The following is a 23,294-nucleotide window of genomic DNA, read 5'->3' on the forward strand; positions in this document are numbered from 1 at the left end:
ACCAATAATTTAAAAAACCAAACCAAACTTTGAGAATTAAAAAAAAAAGTACTTTGAAAAAATTATTTTTGTTTTTAAAATTTAGCTAAAAATTCAATTATTGTACTTAAGAAATATACAAATCATAGTAAGAAATGTGGATAAAATAAACTTAATTTTCAAAAAACAAAAACAAAAAATCATTATTAAACGAGATGTTGGCAACTAAAGTTTATGATTTAACCTTCTCATTTTACACAATTAACAAAATATAATCTGTGCATTGTAGGTATAAGTGAGTTTTGGACTTGAAAGAAACTTCATATGCATATGTTTTAAGGGGTAGAGATATTTGAAGCAAAGATTTTTTGATCACACACGTTCATTTGTCAATTGAACTATGCTCGTTTTGGTATGTTTTCAAATTAATAGGGAGTAGAAGAGATTTTATATATTTTTGAGGTAAGAAATTACAAAAGGTTTAATGTTAAGAGACACTATTTGTTTAATTGAATTTTATACAGCAATCAATAGTCTATAAATTTAAATTCCCCCTACCAAGCAAATAAAAAAAGAAAAAAAAATGCTCTCCATTGAAGCAGACTCATTAGTCATTCACAATTGAATAACCCGCAAGCAAAATAAACAAGAATCTCAATCTGGTATCATATAGAAATAAGCAGCAGCTTTCTGTTTGCTCAAAAGCACTGTTGGCCTTCTAGGGCATTTCCAATTCCAATAGTACTTCAGACCTTTTTTTTTTCTTTTTTTTTTTTTTTGGCATTTACATTTTATCAACTTCATGGGGCTTACCTAACATTTGGGAAGGTCATTTGGAGGAGGAAAAAGAGACTCTTCTGGCCCTCTGCCATTGTCCACTAGAAATGCCATCTTCAGCCCCCATGTGGTGTGCACTTCCAAATGACAATGCATAAACCATATCCCTGCCAAAATGAACAACCAAAAACCCCCCCACAAATTACATTAAACATAACAATTTCAATCATTTTCTTTACAAAGAGTCTAAAGCACTTCTCCCTCTTTTCTGAGGTTTTTAGTTGTTAATACTACCTTTCATAAGTTTATATTCTATAATAATGTCATTCTAGGTCGAGTTAGGTTATACTATAGGTTCGGTCGTATAAAGCAATTAGTTTCGTACGTTGATAATTGACATGTCTATTGTATTTTGAATTTTCAACTTAGTTTTAAAAACATGCAATCAGATTTTGTTTTACGTATTTAGATTCACTAAGTTCAACAGATAATTTAAATTCTATTTCGGATTCTATGATCTAAAGAGTGCAAATTCTGAAATATATATATATATATATTCAATGTATCTAGATTTTAAATTTAAAGTTAAAATTGCAAAATTATATAAAATAAAGATAAAAATGCTTAACAATACAATGTCATTATAAACTTAATTTTATATTTTTAAAATTAAAATACATATTATGCAACGTATTATAAATTATATAATATTACAAAACACTAATTATACAAAGAAAAATTAGTATAAAACATGTTCATAAGTTAATCAATAATAGTTTATAATCAACCTAATATTTAGTGGATAACTACAACTAGTTTTATGGTTTATAAATATAGTACCAAGCCTATTTAAAACAATTTGTTTAAATTTAAAATCCAATTTTTGAATCTACTACCAAACACAGAATACAACTATATTTTCATTGAGTCTCTTATTTTAGATTTTGTTTTCAAATTGCCTTGAGGCTCTTAGATACTAAGTTATATATAACTTGTGTTTCTAAATATGCCTTTAGTTTCGAGCAAAGCAAAAGTTGTTACCCGGATTATCAGCTCTGAATCTGATAGCAACCCATCCACCAGAAGGAACTCCAATTGTGTTCCTCTCCACAGGGTCAACAAGATTGAACTTCTTGGGATCTTTCTTGGGATTGAAGTTTCCTAAGCCACTTCCAACGACAAAGAAGTTGAATCCATGAAGATGAACTGGATGATTCTCTGGAGCTATCATTGCAGTGTCTTGTAAAACTAATTGAACCGTAGAGTTGTAGGCCAATCTATATAGCCTAGTCCCATTCGTCGTCTGCAAGTTGCTTGGCTGCTTCCCTGTATAGTCGTATCTTATTGGTGGATTTGCAGGAAAATCATCAGTAAAAACACCATCTATATTGAAGTAATGGGCTTGAAGGAGTGAAATGGTTGGCATAACAAATGTCACATTGTTTATATCTGCCACCACCTGGTTTCCACTCGAGCAAGCTTTGCAAGGGTTAACGCCAAGGCCAACTGTGAAAAACAAGGAATGATCGACTTCTAATGGTACTCTCGCAGGGTATCGTTTTGAGTTCAAGCTCCTAAGTAAGTTTGTGAACTTTGTTGCAATTGGAGTGGCATTTTGAGGAGGCAGGCCAGTGAAGCTGGTAGGGGCAGTAGAAAGTGTGCCCGAGTAGTGTAAAGTAGCAGTGGCAGTCACATTATCAACAGCAACAATGGGGGTGTCCATGAAAGGTGATGCTGAAATAGCATACTTGCCACTTTCAAGGTCGGCAGTCAAAAGGGCATTTGTGGTCTGGCCGGGTGCTATGACAATTGTGTCAGTGTTGAAAGGTTTTGTGTATGCAGCATCGACTTCGACAACGGTGAGTTCGTGGCCAGCAACCTTGAAGAAAAGTTCTTCATTCAGTGCAGCATTGATGATTCGCAACAAATATGTCTTACCAGATTGTACTGGCATACTGAATCCTGAGAAAATCAAATAGGTCCACAATCATATTAGGAGTGTCAAAAGTGCATCACTCAAGAATGCCTCAAAACAGAGCAGAAATTCTTTATTTTAAGTGAGAATGCTAAGGAATGGAACCCAAAATTTTAATAATATTCATGAAAAATATATTGAATATACAAATACTAATCAACCTAACATTTTGTGTTTAATGGTACTTTCGATGTTTTCAAAACGCAAGGTAAACTCCAAGGCAATAAGTCTTCGAATCGCCTAAAGATGAAAGAGAACGAGAAACCAGAACCATAATAGGAGGTCTTATATTCACAACTAATTTGTTTCCTCTAAAATTAGTATTGATAGTCATGCTTCATGCTGAGCTCACAAGTGAGAGTGAAATAAAATATATATACAAAAAGATTCAATATACCCCTATCCTAACAACTACCAAGAATTCTCTGCAAGGAATCCCCAACATCTTTCATGTTAGTTAAGTGCCAACCGCTACCTCAAACAGACAAACCCAAGCACATGATTTTGTTAAAGCTGCATAAACTAAATGCCAACAACATAAATCCCTTTACCTCGAGTGAGGCAACCAAGGACAGGCCCAGGATGGCCATTGATGGTGTGAGCATCAGAGACATTAGGAGCCAAACCAGACTTAGCAGCCTCATTAACAATAGCTTCAATATCAGACTTCCACCACTCACCTGAAAAACCAAAAAACAAAAATAAAGGGTTGGTTGGAGCATTTCAACAAATACCTACAATGCATAAGTCAAAAAGGGCGAACATGAGCACAGTTCAAAGATCAAGTACCCAATATAAGAACCAACTCCTTATGGGGCGTGGGAAATGGATAAGGAACTCCAACTTTGGGCAAAATGACCATGGCGCCATAGAGAGTGGCTCTGAGCCAAAGAATATGGGCGTGCCAGAAAAGAGTGCCTCTCTGGCCGGTGATGGTGAAGTTGTAAACATAGCTTTGCCCTGTTTGAATCGGGCACTGTGTTATATAGGCCGGCCCATCGGCCCATCCTGTCCTTAGCTGTCGAATGCCATGCCTGATTGAATTGTAACCATGAGAGTTATAAGATTCATTAGAATTTTATTTTTATTTTTATTTTCTTTTAACAAATATGTGAAATAAAAAAATCAAATATGATAGCTATGTTGATGTATGTTGTTATGTTTTGATTTGAAGTTAATAGAAGTTTTGAAAAGGATTTTACATTCTTTTATCTTATTTGAAATTTATAAATTATTGATATTCATGTTGTTCAATTGGTTAATCTTCATTTCTACTTGTTGAATTTAAATAAATAAACTTATTAATAAAAGAAAGAAAAATCATCTATTTCTCCATAAACTTTTGGGAATCGCATTGACTAAAACGTCAATAATGCATAATTTTCACTCGTAGACAAGACTTATTTAAATGCAATGGAAGTTATATTTGCTTTAATAATATGTAAAAAATTTCCACATTTATGGTGTGGCTTGTTGGACATACTTTTAAAAATAGAGTGAGACCATTTAACTTTAATGTGAGGTCCATTAATATTTATGAGGACAAATCTATAGTATGAACAAAGGGAATATGGTACTCTCATAGACATCGATATTTTAAGGTCATTTCTCATCATATTTCTAAGTGGAAACATTTATTTGTTTAAGAAAATACAAGATAAAATAATTATTATTTGGGGAGCTTTATAATAGATTTAAATCTTATTTTGGTCCATGAAATTTAAATAATGTTCTATTTTGGTCCTTAAACTTTTAAAATGTTCTTTTTTTTTTTTTAATGTTGTTTTACTTTGGTCTCTAAACTTCTAAAAATGATCATTTTAATCCCGAAACTTTTAAAAAGTGTTTATTTTAGTCCCTAATATTTTAAGATTTTGTTAACTTTTTTTTTAAAAAAAAAGGCGAGGTGACTTATATTTTTGGATGATTAGGATACCAAAGAAATTAGATACACTAAAATCTAGAGTTTCAATTTTAAATAAGATGGCAAAGCATGAGAGTTTAAAAGACATTTTTAGTTTAAATTTTTTGTCGTTCAGTATTTTGGGTATTGGTTGTTAGCTTTTTACTCACCTTCATCCTATTCAATACATCTAGAACTTAGTCATCCAAAAATACAATCTCTCTCACATTTTTGTTGAAGAGTTAACATAATTTTAATAGTAGGGACCAAAATAAAAACTTTTTAAAAATTTAGATATTAAAATTAAAGTTTTTTAAAATTTGTAGTCCAAAATGGAACAAAATTCAAATTTCAAAAATTAAAATAGAATTTAAGCCTTAATAATATCTATAGCCAACAAATCAGCATTTTAAGATTTAATAATACTATAATTATTCTAACATGATACATGTAACACATGTTCAAAAACATAAAAATATAATAGAAGTTCAAATAACATTATTGAATAAATCTTGAGTTTGCCCCACTAAAATATAGCTTAACCATTAAGGCACTTGTAGATTGTCTAAAATCAAAGGCTAGATTCCAGAAAGTTAAATTAAAAAACAATAATTGAAATGTTAATGAAATTGAAAATCTCAACCCAACTAAGTTTAGTTGGTAGCAGGGAAGATAGGATTAGTTGAAAGTTAGTAATATAAATAGAAAAAATTCAAACAAGTTTTAGTTAATAATGTTTCTTTTCAAAATTTTTGTCCTGTCAACAAAAACAATTATTGGTTTTTGCTTAAAATAGAGTTGTTATATTACAAAACAATTTTTGTTTTGAAAATGTACTTGATAATTGGCATAATTGGCATTCTTTTTCTATTAATAAAGATATTAGCAGTATTGGAGGGAAACTCAAATGTATAATTAAACTTTTAAATTAATTAAAATCTATTATAAAGTTTATCATCTCTGGTCTTTTTCACCATAATAATTAGAATCAATTATTTGGTAATCTAAAGTTTTTTTAATTTTAAAAATTATGTTTGTTTTCTTACACTTACTTAATTATAATTTTTATATTTTCTACATAAATGTTTTACTTGAGTCAAATACAAAATATTAAAAACAAATTTGTTACCAACTATTTTTTTTAAATTTTCAAATTTTGACTTCAATTTTGAAAACACTCAATATAGATAATAAAACATATAAACCAATAGATGAAAACATGGTCAAAATTAGGTCGGTCCATGTGGATTTTCGACCTATCTAAGATGGGAAATCTTTGGTTTGACCGAATATGGTTCAAACTGGGGATTTAATTCAAGTCTCGATCGAAAACGGAACGAAGGATGGGTTTCTTAATACATACATACATTTATACATACATACATACATCATACACACATACACACATATATAGCATTATATTTATGATTTCTAAGCTATAAAGCTACTCTGATAACAAACAATAGCTTAAAATTTTAGCTTTAATATCATTTTTATACTAAATAGCATAGTAGTTTAGTGTTAGTTTTTCTTAGATTTTTCATAATATAATAACTTTATTTTTGTATTAAATTTACAATAATGATAAAAATATGTTTCAATTGTTCATTTAAATAGATAAAAACAATAATAATACTAACATATTTCATAAAATATTGAAAATTTTAATATAAATATCAAAGTCTAGTTGATTTTAAATTAAAAAATAATTACTACTAATAATAGTAGGGATCCTTTTTCAAAAGGACCCGATCCTCAAACGGATATTCTTCAACCCCAACCTTAACTTCTCAAAATGGAAAATGAAATGGGAACGGTGATGAGAAATTTATACGAGGATGAAGATGGGAAGTGCATCCCCAACTCCGTCCCACTCCATCGCCTAGATTTTGATAAAAATCAAACTTAAAATTAAGGATGTCTACGATCCAATTTAAATTAAATAGAAAAAAATTAAATTAAAACGCCTATATATGTTAATTTTTTTTAATGTAGAAAGAATATTTAGTGTGTGAGAGAGAAAACTGACCAATGGATGCTAACGTTATATGGGACGTGGTTGACGACTTTAATCAAAACGGTGTCGTCTTCTCTAGCATAAATAGTGGGACCTGGAAACTTTCCATTAATAGTAACTATAGGCTTACTCGAACAAAGTCTCGTAACCTTCCTCATCACCACCTACATATATAATCCTACTCAAGTTATCAAGATAAACAATATAGGATAATTATTGTAGAGAAAATTCTTATAAATAGGAAAACCACAAAAATATTTATACTTTATGCAAAACACTTCAAAAATGTTTTGTACTTTTGGCATTTTTTTACTATAAAATGTAAATATTTTTAAATATTTTTTTATATTTAAAAATATCTCATAATTGTAATGGGAAGTACATCTAATATTAAGAATTAACTGTATAACAATTTTTTTTAAAGAATTTTCAAATATAGCAAAATCTATCAGTAATAGACTCTATCACTAATAGATTTTTATTAATGATATGATCAATTACTCATCCTCTTAGCGATATAGTCTATCATTGATAGACCATACGAGTTAAATCTAAATTTTACAATATTTTTTTTTTTAAAAAAATTGCATTGTAATATATTTACACTTTGAATCTAATTACTATATTTACAATCAATTAATACGAAAGAGGGGTTATTATTTTTTTTAAAAAAATTAACCTTTTTAGTACTTAAATTAATCTAATCAATACAACAAAATATTACTAGAATAACCAAACACAAATCATCCAATAAATCCTATTCAAACTGAACTAATAGATTAATTTTATAAGCTACCCCTATGAAACATTGCTATATAAATAAGCTTCTCTAATTCCATAATAATTTTTGGAAAAGAAATAATCATATTATAAATATTATAAACAAAATAGATGTTCATGTTTAGTGTCCTAAAAGGTATGTAACTTATTTTTTATTGTCCATATGTTTAATGCCAAATGATCCACTTGTCTTATGATTACACATACTCAGTGTCCAAATGGTGCCACATTCTAATTGTTAAATTATCTATAAATATTGGTATTTTGTGAATTTTTGAGATGGTGGATTTTTTTGAGAAAAATAAAGATAGAAATTTTCATATTTGGAAATTATGTTATTTATTTATTTTACTTTTGTTACTTTATATAATTATATATATTTATTTTAATATTAGAATTTTTCGATATTCGTATTCTCGTTCGGTATTATTTTGCTCCTAATCTTACATCACTTATTACTTTTTGTAATTTTGATTTTTGTCTTTTAAGCTCAAAATTTTGTACTTGCTTCAATAAAAGTAGAAAAACCACTTGATTAGAAATAAATGAACTATGAATTGTTATTTTTTTTCCATTATATAGATAAAAGTTGGAGAGTATTATTATAAATGTTATTAATAGTGATTTGTAATCTATTGCAAGTTGCAATCCGCTAGTAGTCTCTTTTTTTCTGTTATTGTCTCTTTCACTATTGTACTTAAAAAGATGATTTGTAACCTTACTTAGATAGTGGTATTATTAACTTATAATAATAATAATAAAAAATTATTATTATTATTATGTCAACATAATTGATATTTAATTCTCCTAAGTTTAAATTCCTAAAATCCACCTTTAATGAATAGAAGAAATAACTTTTTTCAATTAGATTTTTTTGTTTTTTTTTTGTTTTTGGTATTTTTTTTAGTAAAAATTGTGCCCATGTGTATATGTTTAAAAATGGAAAAGCTCGTAATGATAGATTACATTACACCTTTGTATTTCAATATTTAGAAAATCATGCCATGCAATTTATAAAAGTAATTTAAAAATTTTTAATCAAAGTATATAATTCAATAATAATTGACATGTATTTTTCTTTTTAGATTCGAGGTTTAAATTTTCATATCATTATATTATATTAATAAACTTTAAACAATCATGCAATTATTTATAAAATTTACTGATTATATTGTTTTTCCACTTTAACATCACTTTTACTTTTAGCACATCTAGAATAAGTCACATGTATCAATTCGGTCAAAACTAACTAAACAATTTAGTAATAAAATATACTTTTTTTAAATCTTACAAATTACATGAATATATTTGAAATAAATTTTATATGTATGCATGGTCGTACCCAAGGAGTTGATCAGCTTTGCTGAAAAAATTTTCTCACTTCATTCTATATTTAATTGTTTATTTGCAATAATATAAATTTAATCAAAATCTATCTAATAAACATAATTGCGGCATAAGGTTATATTATTATTATTATTATTATTATTATTTTAATATTACAAACCTATTAAATATAAAATTAAATATTGAAAAATCTATTAGATACTTTTAAACTACAACACCTTATTAGCTACAAAATATACCCTTTATAAAATATAGAGATTTAATAGCCAGACATAAATTTAGAGATTAAACTTACATTATGACTTAAAAAAAATAATTAAGAATCCTCTTACACGCACCGCAAATAATTTTACTAGACAAGTCCTTGATTCGTCTGCATTTGCTTAAAAAAAAAAAAAAAAAAAAAAACTTGTGTAATATATTTTATGTAGATGATTATTATAGTTTGAACTCATTTTCTTTAATCTTTTTGATCTTTTCTTAATTGGTCAGTTTTAATGATCACTAGACCAACTCAAAATAGTTTGTCGTACCAATCAAAAAGAAATTAAAACTATTGTACAACCATAATAAAATAATTTAAAGGTGTAGAATAATTTTGGGATAAGTTCAAGAATAGTATATTTTTTGAAAGTAATAACAAAATTATGGTATATAGAAAAGAAATTACAAAAGTAAAGTGGAGGGAAAAAGTATTGAAAAAAATATGGTAGCAAAATCGTGTACCCGGTACACGATTTTTATGTTAGCTAACAAACTCGTATATGAAGCACAAATACTTCATGTGAGGCAAAGAATCCGTATCAGACACGTATCGGATATTGATACTTCCAGATACTTCCCAGATATATAACTGGCAAGTGATTTGACGTATCTATTTCTACGCGTATTTTTTTTTCAAAAAAAAGATAAACAACTCATCTAATCTTTCCCAATCTAAAACTAGGCAATCTATTTAAAAAGCTCACTACTCGAGTCCAAAACTAAAAGGAAAAAAAATAAATAACGGACCAAACCCTAGACTAGAATCACCTAATCTCCATCTTCACATTTGAGTCCCCGACCAAAATATAAACCATTTTGATATCTTCAACAATTCAAAGAAGAAGTTCTTCGTTTATCTTCATACTTCTCCCTCTAATCTTCTTCTTCTTTGCAATATGAGTTACTTTTCTATTACATTTTTATTAACTATTTTACTTCAACATCTTAGATGTTTTTTTGTATGGTATTTCAGTGTGTATTCTATTTTATGCTATTGTTATTAACTTGTATACTCAATTTATTTATATCCTAGATTCTTTTTTAAAAAAAAATGTATCTTCAACGTATCAGTATCCTCGTTTTTTAGAAATATATATATTAAAAAATGACGCATCCTTAGACGTATCCGTATCTTAGTTTTTTAGAAATTTTAGAAATTGACGAATCACTGTATTTGATCGTATCCGTATATGTTCTGTGTTTCATAGAAATTCGTGGACAGGATCCACGAGTTCCATATTTTTATTATATTTTTATTACTTTTATTATGTTTTTTATTGCTTTTTGATTTAAGTGGATACAAAGGGGAAAAATCTATTTGAATTTCACGGTAAAACAAATCTATGTGAAAAAAAAATAGATTTAGCCTTCATTCATGACTAGAAATTTGATTCAATTTTTATTTTACTATAGGCCTTTAAAAATTTGAATTTTACAATAAAAAAATCTCCAAAAATACAGAAAAAATACTAAAAATTAAAAGTTGACAGAAGTTGGGGAAATGTGGAAAAAAATAGATTTAACCTTAAAGAAATTTGATTCAATTTTTATTTTAACGTAGGCCTTTCAGAATTTGAAAAAAAAAACACTAAAAAATAAAAGAAGTTTATGGGAAAAATGTGAAAAAAATAGATTTAGTCTTAATTCGTGACTAAAATTCAATTTTTATTTTACCGTAGGCCTTTCAGAATTTGAATTTCACTAGAAAATGCAAAAAAAAAAAAAAAAAAAAAAAATTAAAAAATAAAAGAAGAATAGAAGTTGGGGGAAAATGTGGGAAAAAAAATTTAGAATTAATTCGTGACTAGAAATTTGATTCAATTTTAAAATTCGTTGGTAGAAATTTGATTCAATTTTTATTTTATTATAAGACTTTGAAAATTTGAATTTCACAGTAAAGGTTCTTCGAAGATGCAAAAATACTAAAAAAATATAAGAATATAGAAGTTGGGAGAAAAATGTGAAAAAAAAGCTTTAATTTGTGGCTGAACTTAAATCGAGGACGGGTAGAGGATTTAGCCTTAAATCGTGGACGGGATACACAATTTATGTGCTGACTCAAAAATCGTGGACCCCGTCCATGATTTCACAATCCTATTTTTGTCAATAACTAACTCTATTTTTGTCAATAAATATTAAAATAATATTATTTTTAAAAAAATTCTGTTTTTTTCAATAATATAGATTTTTTTTTCAATAATCTAAAGTAGAGCTAAGACTAAACTGGTTAAGATATTATATACTATCGACTAAAATGTCCAAAGACGTTTGAACCTATCGCTATGGTTAAACTAAAAACTATATATATTATAAAAAATTTAAAAATTAAAATTAAAATAAAAAAGACCAAAATTATGAATGAAGAAAATATTATCTTACATTAAATTTGTAATGGCGGACGAGGCATTCCACCGGCGGCGGCAGCATGAAACAAAAAACCACCGCCAGCACCGCCGCTACGCCGCCTCTGAAGAACCACAGCGCCGCCATGTTCTCTATTTTCTCCCTTTTCTCTGTGTCAGAGGGATCGATGAATACGAGAAACTATGGAATTTGAAGCTCTCTCTCTACACAATATATATATATTAAAAAATTCATTTGGCCAATTTTAATGGGCTTCGTTACAATGTCATTGCACAGTTAGGTAGACCAAAGCAACGAACACCTAAGCTTAATTTTTTTTTTTTTTTTATATGCATCGAAGCCAATGCCAGAAAGAGAGAGAGAGAGTGATGTATTTAAATTTTTTGATGATGAATTTTTAGACAAATTTGTAAAAACTTAAAGTGGTTGGATAACTATTCCGCTTTATTTTTTTTTTCAAAATTAATTAAGTTTATAAATATTACCCCTATTCAAAATCCCTCTACTAATTGTAATAAACTTAAGCACATGGCTAAAAACGGTAGAAACAGGCGTCATCCTGCTATCGTCCTGCTGGTCAGGCAAACCTGACAGAAGAACCGTTAGTCGCCATGATCAAAGAAGTAAATGTGATTGATGATTGTGAAGGGTGGTGGATAGCGCGCCATGTCTGTCACGATCTTAGTATATTTAAAACTTATACTTAAACTAAGGATAAAAATATTATGTTGGGAGATCACCACTCCACGAAAGTTGTTGAAACCGGCAAAGTGGAACTGAAGTTTACCTCTGGAAAACCCTCATGTTGAAGGACGTCCTGCACACTTCGGAGATAAGAAAGAATTTGGTCTCAGGCTATCTCCTCAACAAAGTTGCATTTACTCACACTATAGGGCCAGACCTATATACCCTTACCAAAAACAATGTATTCGTAGGGAAAGAGTATTCAATTGAGGGAATGTTCAAATTAAATTTAAACCTCAATAAAATAAAATCTTCTGTGTATATGATGTGTTCTATGAATGTTTGGCATGCTAGACTTTGTCATGTGAATAAGAATTTAATTAGTAACATGATTAGGCTGGAAATGGTACCTAAGTTATCCATGAAAGATTTTGATAAATACGAGTATTGTAGTCAGGCTAAAATTACTAAAACTCTGCATAAATCTGTACTTAGGATTTCTGAGCTTCTAGATTTAATTCATTCTGATTTATGTGAATTTGATGGCATATTGACTAGGAACAATAAAAGATATTTCATTACTTTTATTGACGACTTCTCTGATTTTACTTTTGTATATTTGCTGAAAAATAAAAGTGATGCTTTTGATGCCTTCAAATTCTTTGTTTCTGAAATAGAGAATCAGTTTAATAAAAATGTTAAAAGACTTCATAATGATAGGGGAACCGAGTATGACTTGGACAGTTTTAATGAGTTCTTTAACTCACATGGAATAATACACGAAAAGACCGCACCTTATTCTCCTAAAATGAATGGAAAAGCCGAAAGGAAAAATAGAACTTTAGCTGAGCTAGTAGTTTCTATTTTACTTAGTTCAAGAGATGCGTCTTATTGGTAGGGTGAAATCGTTCTTACCATGTGTTATGTCCTAAATAGAATCCCAAAGTCTAAAAATAAAACTTCACCTTACGAAATTCTCAAGAATAAGAAACCAAACTTGTCCTACTTTAGAACATGGGGTTGTCTAGCCTTTGTAAGGATTCTAGACCCAAAAAGGAGAAAGTTGGCTAGTAGAGCTTATGAGTGCGTCTTAGTAAAGCCTATAGGTTCTATGATCTAGTGAACCAAGTGATCATTGAGTCAAATGATGCCGACTTCTTTGAAGATAGATTTCCTTTTAAATCAAGGAATAGTAGGGCTCGAGATCAAGTGATCTAACCCTAGTTAAAATTCCTAACCCTATAGAGGAAACCGACCCAGAATCTAAAAGAAGCAAAAGAGCTAGAATTGCCAAAGATTTCGGAAATGACTTCCTGACCTATAATATAGAAGAAAATCCTAAAGACCTGAGATATGCCCTATACTCAGTAGATGCCAACCTATGACAAGAAGCCATAAATGATGAGATGGACTCACTTGAGTCAAATAGGACTTGGCATTTAGTAGATCTACCCCCAGGTTGCAAGGCAATAAGGTGCAAATGGATCTTAAGGAGGAAACTTGGACCTGATGGAATTGTTGACAAATTTAAAGCTAAGTTAGTGGCAAAGGGCTTTAGACACAAAGAAAACGTAGATTTCTTTGATACATTATCCCTTGTCACTAGAATTACCTTAATCCGTGTCCTGTTTTCTCTCGCTGCCCTTTATAACCTCGTAGTACATCAGATGGATGTAAAGACTGCTTTCCTAAACGGTGAACTTGAAGAAGAGATTTACATGGAATAACCTGAGGATTTTGTAGTCTATGGTCAAGAAAATAAGGTGTGTAAATTAGACAAATCTCTCTATGGACTAAAACAAGCTCCTAAGAAATGGCATGAAAAACTTGACGACCTTATCCTATCTAAAGGTTTCAAGGTTAATGAAAGTGACAAATGCATGTACTATAAGTTTGAAAATAATCTTTGCACTATCTTGTGTTTATATGTAGATGATCTGTTGATCTTTGGGTCGAACTTGCACATCATAAATGATGTGAAATCAATATTAAGTGCAAACTTCGACATGAAAGACTTAGGAGAAGCTAGTGTAATCTTAGGCATTAAATGAATAGGTCTGAAAAGGGAATTTCTTTGGATCAATCTCATTATATAGAAAATATTCTAAAGAAATATAACAACTTTGATTGTAAACCAGCCTGTACTTCTTATGACCCTAGTGTTAAGTTGTTCAAGAACACTAGTGACAGTGTTAATCAATCTGAGTATGCAAGCATCATAGGCAGTCTTAGATACGTTGTTGACTGCACTAGGCCTGACAAGCTTATGCTATAGGATTACTTTGCAGGTTTACAAGCAGACGAAGTAAAGAGCATTGGAATGTTATAGAAAGAGTAATGAGATACTTGAAGAAAACCCAAAACTTAGAATTACATTATCAAAAGTTTCCCACTATCCTGGAAGGGTTCAATAATGCTGACTGGAACTCTCTTTGGGATGATTCAAAGGCTACAAGTGGCTATATCTTTAATATAGTAGGTAGAATTGTCTCTTGGAAGTCTAAGAAACAGACTATTTTAGCCCAATCTACGATGGAGTCAGAAATGATAGCACTAGCAACAACTAGTAAAGAAGTAGGTTTGCTTAAAAGTTTGCTATAAGAGATTTCTTATGGAAAGAGTCGGTAACAACCATATTGATCCATTGCGATAGTACTGCAGCAATCGAAAAAGTTCAGAACCGTTACTACAACGGAAAGAGACGATAAATACATCGTAAGCACAGTACCATTAGAGAGTTCTCACTATTGGTGCAGTTAGAGTGGATCATATACGAACTGATGAAAATTTGGTAGATCCTTTGACGAAAGAACTGGCCAAAGAGAAGGTTTTCAGAACCTCAAAAAGGATGAGACTCATGAAGATGAATCACGGTGAGAAAAACCCAACCTGTAGATTGGAGATCCCAAGAAATAGGTTCAACGGGTAATAACTGATCACGAGTGATATATAGTGAATCATGCTAAATAAAAAAGAGTTCCATTTCTATGACTTATAATCTACGCATAAGCATAAGAAAGGTTGAACTCAGTTCTTAAGGAGATCTATACTTGATGACAAGTGGGGTACCTAGCTACAGGAATACTCTTAATTGACTCACCTATGTGAATGTGGAAGTGAGGGCCGCTTCCTATGGACTTTTTAGGAAAACTCTCTAAAGCATTCACTAAACTGAGATACATGTGTTAGGCCTTAAAGCACGGGCTTTCGTACTACACCCTAATGACACTTTGTATGAGATGCTATTAGAGATAGAGTTCAAAACCAAAGGTTACTCTAGTATATTATGAATCATCTACACTACGTAAAGGTTCAAGTCGTAAGACACCTTTGCTAATGCACAGTGTTGTATAGACCGAAACTACTTGATGAATTTTCTTTTTCTCTTTTGTTTAAATTTTCAAGTGGGGGATTGTTGGGTGAAATTTTAATTTTCAAAAATAAGAGGGAACCAACCTTTGGTTGGAGAATCCCACATTGGAAATTTTTATTTGGAAGCCTCCCTTATATACTCCAACCTTGAGCTTTGGGTTTGGGCCCCAAGGGGTACCCATGTTTTGGAGGGAGTGAGGTGATAGATCAATGTAGGTTCAGTGGACGTCCTACTCGCGCGCCACTGCCGTTCATCCGGTTGGGCGAGGCGAGGCGAATGTGTGTGATTATTATTATTATTATGTTTTAAAACTGAAAAAAGAAAAGGAAAAGGCTTGGTCCTTCGCGCTCATCTTTCGGTGAGTCTTTTGGCCCCTCGCACATTCTGAGGCTATCTGCCTCTTTCTCACTCGACCGTTCCTCGCTAAAGGCCTATAAAAGGCATGGCCTTCAGCAGTTCATTCACATAGTGCTTTTTTGTCACTTCCTTTCGAAAATTCTCAGTTCTCCTCTCCTATTTTTCCACTTCACTTTCCGTTTTCCAAGCAGTTAGTCAGAAATGGTGTGTGTTCCAGTCGGTAATGGTACATTTTCGATCGAATTTTCTGTTTAGGCTGTTTTATCTGGGACGACATGGAAATATTCTTGATCTACTTGCATACTTGGGCAGAGTCGCGAAACGTCTTAAAGAGAGCGAGCTCTGCGACTCAGCCTATAACGAGCTTTTGTTTTGCAGGTTTTATTCTTTTCTCAACCGCTGTGACCTGACCATTTGCTGCTGTCCTGTTCATCATCTGAGGGTCTTGCCGTTTCCAACAAAAGCATAGCTTAAGAAAAATCTAAAAATAAATAACAACTACTAAAGTATTTTTAGATGAAATATTTATGACTCACTTGATAACAATTTTGTTTTTTGTTTGTTGCTTTTGAAAATCAAGCCTATTTTATCCTTTTTTTTTTTTTTTTTTTTTTTTACAATGATTAGTATCTTTCAAGTACAATGGTTGAACTTTAACCAAATTTCAAAACAAAAACAAGTTGTAAAATCTACCTTTTTTTTTTAATAAACTAATTAGTATTCAAAACTTAACTTGGTTTTTTAAACCATGATAAAAAATAGATAACAAAGAAAGAAATTTAGTGGACGGAGTATTGTTTATAGGGTTAATTTTTAAAAACAAAAATAATAAACCAAATAGTTAGGGTTTTTTTGTTTTTTGGTTTTTTTAAAAAAAACCTCAAACTCACCTTTTAAACTTCTTATGAAAATATTTCATTTAGAAACTATGAAACTCACTTTTCAAAATCTTTGTTTAATTTTTTAGATATGGGTGGATAGATGATAGAGAATGATAAATGAAAGTATAAAAAGGAGTATAATATTACAAAGGGAATAATAAATTAGATTAGATATATATCGAAATAATGAATATAAAATTGATTTTAAGAATAAGAATATAATATTATTCAGTTAAAAATGGAGGGGAAAGAAAAAAAAGTCAAGTAGACGTAGGTGAAGGTGAGAGAAGGCAGTTGGCTGGATTTGGTGCAACCGTATTGGGGTAAAGTACACCCGATCCTAGCTAACGTAACCAAATTTAGCTTATACTAAATTAAAACTATGGATTAGCTCCAAACTGTCTCTCTTTCATCCACTCACTTAACCCAAAAATATATATAATAATAATAATAATCATAACAATGAGAAAAAAAATGTTTCTGTATTTTGGGTTATGTTGCCTTTGAAGTTAATTGAGTGGTTGAAGGAGAAATTTTGGTCAATCAAATTTCACCATTTTCACATTGAAACCTAATTCATTAAATTTAGGATTTATTAAAGAATTAATTTGTGCCTCTAAATTAAAATTTGGAGACAAACAAATGACAAACTAAAAAAGTCACATGTCTTCTTTATGATAATTTGATTTAACCACCATGATATGTTTGATTAAAGTCAATGGAACTTAAGTGTGGGTCACGATTGATGATTTGGCTAGTAGCCCAATCGAGTCTAAAATTGTGAATGGGATTGGACCAACTAAAGAAATGGTTCACATATGTCTAAAACTAAAGAACCGTTTTGAAATACGTTTAATTTTTTAAATTACTTTAAAATGTCTCATGATTGTCTCATAATTTTTAAAATTACTTTAAAACTAAACTTTCCATTTTATCCCATTTACTCAACATTTGTGGTGTTGCGTTTTTTCAGGAAAACAATATAGAATATTATAATAGAAAATAGAAGCCAATTGCTTAGTGTCCCAAAATCCATGTGTTACCATTTATGTTATCCATGTGTCATGTAGTTATTCATATTTGGTGTTCATGTAAGTCCACATCCTACTTGCCACTTTGCCTATAAATAATGGTATTTAGTAGATCTTAAGAACACACCAACATTGGTGAGAATTCCACTTCCACCAATTGTTAGGATAAATACTTTAAATCTATATTGAATAGATAAACCTAGGATCATTTATGCCAAATTGTCAAAAATAATAACATCCGGATTCCATTGAGAAACTAATGATAGCTTCAAGATGATGATAGATGACTATGGTCTTCCTCAACCAAAACGCCGAATGCCCTTAGTGGGATCTCTCTTTAGATTGGATTCAAGAAAGATTGAATGCTTTTATTGTTTTGGTATATTGGGGACCATAGCCCTAAGGTCTCTTTATATACTAATTCAATTAGGGTTCCCATTAAATTCTAATTAACTAGGAATAGGCTTCTACCCATTAAGTCCATGCTCAATTAGGAATCTAGGGCCTTAATTAATTAGATCACATAATAGGGCCCAATCCAATAAAATAACCCAATGTGATAAATTATTAATCCACATACATAACCCATACTTTAATTAAACATATTATTATTTAAATAAGTCTAACAATCTCCCACTTAGACTATGTCTGTGTACCTGATATAATTAGATCACATAAACCTTAAGCGCGCATAAATAGGTTATTTCAATAATAGAATTTCCCTTTAGTTCAATCTGGTCCATCTCCCGTATTAGCACGGAATCAAGGCGGTTTTCGTCACTACCCTTGTAACTAAACCTTCCTTGATCACCAATTCTAATATATTCGATGACATAGATCAAGTATGGATGGATAGTATGGAAACTATATGCAAAGTGATCTAAATCATGCCTATTTCCAATTGGTCCAAATTCCTTAATGAGATCATTCTAAAAAACTTTATGCTAAACTACATGCATGATAAACGAGTTAAGATAATAAAACATAAACCATCAACTTATTCTATATAGAAAATAAACAAAATAAGATCAAAGAACATCCTTAATAACAAACTCCCACTAAACCATGGAATCAGAAAAGTGACTAACACCCATGTGAGCAACATGCTCATGAAAAACTTTAGATGGTAAACCTTTAGTCAATGGATTTGCCACCATAGAGTTTGTTCCTATGTGTTCTATCAAAATTTGATCATTCTAAACTCTTTATTTAACAACCAGAAACTTCAAGTCTACATGTTTTGACTTCGTACTGCTTCTGTTGTTGTTAGAATACATCACTACTGACTTATTGTCACAAAATAATTTTAGTGGTCTTTCTATGCCAACCACTATCCGCAACCCAGTAACAAAATTTCGCAACCATATTCCATCATTGGATGCCTCATAACATACTATAAACTCCGCAGCCATGGTAGAAGAAGCCATAAGTGTTTGTTTAACACTTTTCCAGGATACAGCTCCTCCAGCCAATATGAAGATATAGCATGAAAGGATCGCAAAGTGTCTTGACATCCAACATAATCAGAATCAGAAGACCCAATGATCTCCAAAACTTCTGATCTCTGATAAGTGAGCATATAATCTTTTGTTCTCTGTAAATACCTCATAACCCGTTTGATTGCTTTTTAATGATCCATCCTCGGGTTACTCAAATATCTGTCTCACACTCCAACTATGAACGCAATATCTGGACGCGTACATACTTAAACATACATTAGACTTCCAATGGCCGATGATAGGGAACCTTCCACATCTTCTTAGTCTCGAGTGTGGTCTTGGGGCATTGACCTAAATTAAATTTATCACCTTTAGCGATCGGGGTACCTCCCGGTGCACAATCTTTCATGCCAAATCTACTCAACATCTTTTCAATGTAGTTCTTTTGTGACAATCTCAAAATACTTTGAGAACGATCTCGCAGTATTTCAATTTCTAATACAAAAATCACCAAGATCCTTCATCTCAAAATTTCTTTTGAGAAATCTCTTAGTGTCATGCAATAAACCTACATCATTACTAGCTATGAGTATGTCATCGACATATAACACCAGAAAAATTGATTTACTCCCACTGAACTTGTGATATACACAATCTTCCACAATTTTCACCTCAAAACCAAATGAGGTTATCACTTCATAGAATTTGTGATACCATTGACGAGAGGCTTGCTTGAGATCGTAGATGGATTTCTGTAATTTGCACACCATAGACTTTGAATTACTAGACACAAAGTTTTCTGGTTGCACCATATAAATCGTCTCATCAATGTTCTCATTGAGAAATGTAGTTTTTACATCCATCTGGTGTAGCTCTAAATCAAAGTGAGCTACTAGTGCCATGATTACCCTAAAAGAGTCTTTCGATGAAACCGGAGAGAAAGTCTTTTTGTAATCAATGCCTTCCTTTTGAGTAAAACCTTTTGCAACAAGACGAGCCTTATATCTTTCAATATTACCATGTGAATCCCTTTTAGTTTAACAAGTTCCCAAACATCATTGTCTTTCATGGATTTTATTTCCTCTTCCATAGCACTTATCCACTTTTGAGAGTTAGAACTTTGTAAAGCTTATTGGAAGTTGATTGGATCATCTTCCATTACGGCCACATCATCCTGATGTTCGTGAAGAAACACAATATAATCATCTGGAATTGCACTTCTTCTCTCTCTAGTAGATTTTCTTAGTGGCACTTCTTGAGGTTGTTGAGTTTAAACTTTAGGTTCAACAACGGAGACTTCAATGTTGTCTTGTTCTATAATTGGTTCAATAATGAAGTCAGGAATTGAAGCCTGAACATCATTTATAATCACATGAGGAAAAGAAACCAATTCCTCTTCAAAGACAACTTTCCTTATGTTATTTGCCCTCCAAACTCAACATTCTCAAGGAATCTAACATTTCCTATCTCAAACAATGATCTAGAAGTGGGATCATAAAACTTGAAACTCTGAGAGCGCTCAGAATACCCAACAAAATAGCAGCTAATAATTATTGAGTCCAATTTTCTTTCATTAGGTCTATAAGGCCTAACCTCAGCTGGACAAACCCAGATGTGAAGATGCCTAATACTAGGTTTCTTTCCTGCCCACAGCTCATAAGGGGTTTTGGCTACTGCTTTACTAGATACCCTATTAAGGATATATGCTGCAGTTTTTAGTGGCTCACTCCAGAGGGATTCTGGTAGAGAAGAATGACTAATCATACTTCTTACCATATCCTTAAGTGTTCTATTTCGTCTCTCCGCTACACCATTCATGCTGGGTTTGCCCGACATAGTGTATTGCGGGACGATTCCACTTTCCTTTAGGTATTTGTAATAGAGCCCTGGACGTTGTTCACCTGATCCATCATATCTACAGTAATATTCACCACCACGATCAGATTTGACAGCCTTAATTTTCATTCCAAGTTGAAGTTCGACTTCAGCTTTGAAAGACTTGAAAATGTCCCAGGATTGAGACTTCTCATGAATTAAATATAGGTACCCATATCTTGAATAGTCGTCTATGAACGTAATAAAATATTGTTGTCCATTCCAAGAGGTAGTAGGGAATGGACCACAAATGTCTGTATGTATTAGTTCTAAGACGTCTGAGTATCTATTGGCACCTAATTTTCTTATGTTTGTCTGTTTTCCCTTAATACATTCCACACAAATGTTGAAGTTACTTAAATCAAGGGAACCGAGAATTCCATCTGATACAAGTCTCTGAATTCTCTGTTAGAGATGTGACCTAAATGCTTGTGCCATAACATAGCGGAATTCTCATTTAATTTACGCTTTGTACCACATGAATTAGATAACAAGATCTTGTTAAATGAAGCAAAAGAATCAAGCATATATAGACTATCAATTAAAGAACCGGTACCAATAAGCTTAGAATCTTGAAAAAGACTAACTTTATTATTTCCAAAAAAACAAGAAAAATCAAATTTGTCCAAACTGGAAATAGAAACTAAATTCCGTCTAAATGACAATACAACAAAAGTTTCAATCAGATCCAAATAACATCCAGTTTTTAAAAGTAATCTAAAATTTCCAATAGCTTTAACTGAAACTGCTTTGCCATCGCCCACATAGATGAATCTTTCAACATCACTTCGCGGCCGGCTCCACAGGCAACCCTGCATTGATATACTTATGTGAGTAGTAGCACCAGAATCTACCCACCAAGTATCTGTAGGTACAGAAGTTAAATTAACTTCAGAACAAATCAGAGTAAGAAGTTTACCCTTCTTTACACGCCATTTGGCGTACTTGGGACAATCTTTCTTGAAGTGATCTTTCCTTTTGCAGAAGAAACAAGGATTTTCAGTAGCTTGTTTCTTGTTTTTATTCTGCTGAGATGTCCCTTCTACAGCTTCCACAAATTTCCTTTTCTTCTTATCACGAGAGCCTATTGCCAAATGAGCACTTTCTTTCCTCTCTCTTAATCCTATCTTCTTCTTGCACACATTGTGAGATAAGCTCATTAATACTCTATTTATCCTTCTGAGTATTATAGCTTATCTTAAACTGAGTGAATTGTATAGGAAGAGAGATAAGTACCAGATGCACGAGTAAATTTTCATTTATCTCGATATCAAATGTTTTTAATTTACCTACGAGATTGGACATTTCCATAATATACTCCCTTATGTTTCCATTGCCCTTATACCTCATAGAAGTTAAAGAAGTCAAAAGATTACTTGCTTTTCCTTTCTCATTTTTAGCAAAATATTTATTAATTTGAGCAAGGAACTTATTGGCATTTTCACTTTCCGTGATAGAGCCCCGAAAAGACTCTAGAATGGAATGCCTAATAATCATCAGATACATGCAATTTCATCGTTCCCACTTCTCTGTATTAGCCATATTTGGCTGTTCCTCAGTAGAAGTAGGTTTATCGGTCCTTAATGCAAGGTCCAAATCCATATACCCGAGAAGTATCTCTAGGCTTTCCTTACAAATCTTGAAGTTCGATCCATTCAACTTAGGGATTGAACTCAGAGTTCTAGATATTTGAGTAAGACCAACTGAAACAATAAACAACAAAACATATGCTCACAATTAAAATATAACAAAATAATTTCACATATGTGGTGGGCCTCTTTAACAAGATACCTAACACAACATTAATGTCCAGCCTTTGGGCAAAAACACCAACTGTAAATGGTACTCTCAACGTAGTAATCAAAGTACTAACAATTAACTCTGTAAAAAAATAGCCTTTCTTTGGACCGACTGTTTTTCACATGAGCAATCCTTATAATTGTCACATACTCACAGAGGCTACTTTGGTAACATATTATTTTGAGGAACTCAATCTAAAATATAAGACACAATAATATAATAATATTATTGTACAAAAATAAAAGAGGAAGAACACCAAATAGTCTTTACTAATATTCACTTAATAATTGCATATACATAATACAATTAAAGTAACACAAACATGTGGATATCGTCAAATATTATCAATCAAATTTAAATTTAAATTCATAATATGATCAATTAATCTTGAATCCACAACATGATTAATCAAAATTAAACTGGATTCACAAGATAATTAATTTAATTT

At 31.3% G+C, this 23,294-nt stretch overlaps 1 protein-coding gene and 1 pseudogene across 1 annotated transcript; both read right to left on the bottom strand.

Annotated features, from left to right (window-relative positions):
- Positions 1–410: 410 nt before the first annotated feature.
- Positions 411–11,586, bottom strand: LOC120082689 (laccase-4-like). The gene is made up of 6 exons (XM_039037963.2): positions 11,422–11,586; positions 6,664–6,815; positions 3,521–3,765; positions 3,283–3,411; positions 1,798–2,718; positions 411–923 (listed from the first exon to the last, which is right to left on the bottom strand). The coding sequence occupies exons 1-6, from the start codon at positions 11,530–11,532 to the stop codon at positions 793–795; spliced, it is 1,689 nt and encodes a 562-aa protein (XP_038893891.1). The 5' UTR covers positions 11,533–11,586; the 3' UTR covers positions 411–792.
- A 10,544-nt stretch (positions 11,587–22,130) lies between these two features.
- LOC150034407 (uncharacterized) lies at positions 22,131–22,648 on the bottom strand (annotated as a pseudogene).
- Between the last annotated feature and the right edge of the window lie 646 nt (positions 22,649–23,294).

Source organism: Benincasa hispida, chromosome 8 (genome assembly GCF_027475165.1).
Source record: "Benincasa hispida cultivar pf3 chromosome 8, pf3_genome.v1.1, whole genome shotgun sequence".
Taxonomy (NCBI): Eukaryota; Viridiplantae; Streptophyta; class Magnoliopsida; order Cucurbitales; family Cucurbitaceae; genus Benincasa; species Benincasa hispida.

Bases quoted from the DNA above. Each gene is read 5' to 3' on its own strand.
- LOC120082689 (XM_039037963.2), bottom strand. From the start codon at position 11,532: ATGGCGGCGCTGTGGTTCTTCAGAGGCGGCGTAGCGGCGGTGCTGGCG. The intron at 6,816-11,421 runs GTAAGATAATAT...TTATATATGTAG, and splicing joins TCCGCCATTACAAATTTAAT to GTGGTGATGAGGAAGGTTAC. The intron at 3,766-6,663 runs GTCAGTTTTCTC...CAATTCAATCAG, and splicing joins TATAACGTTAGCATCCATTG to GCATGGCATTCGACAGCTAA.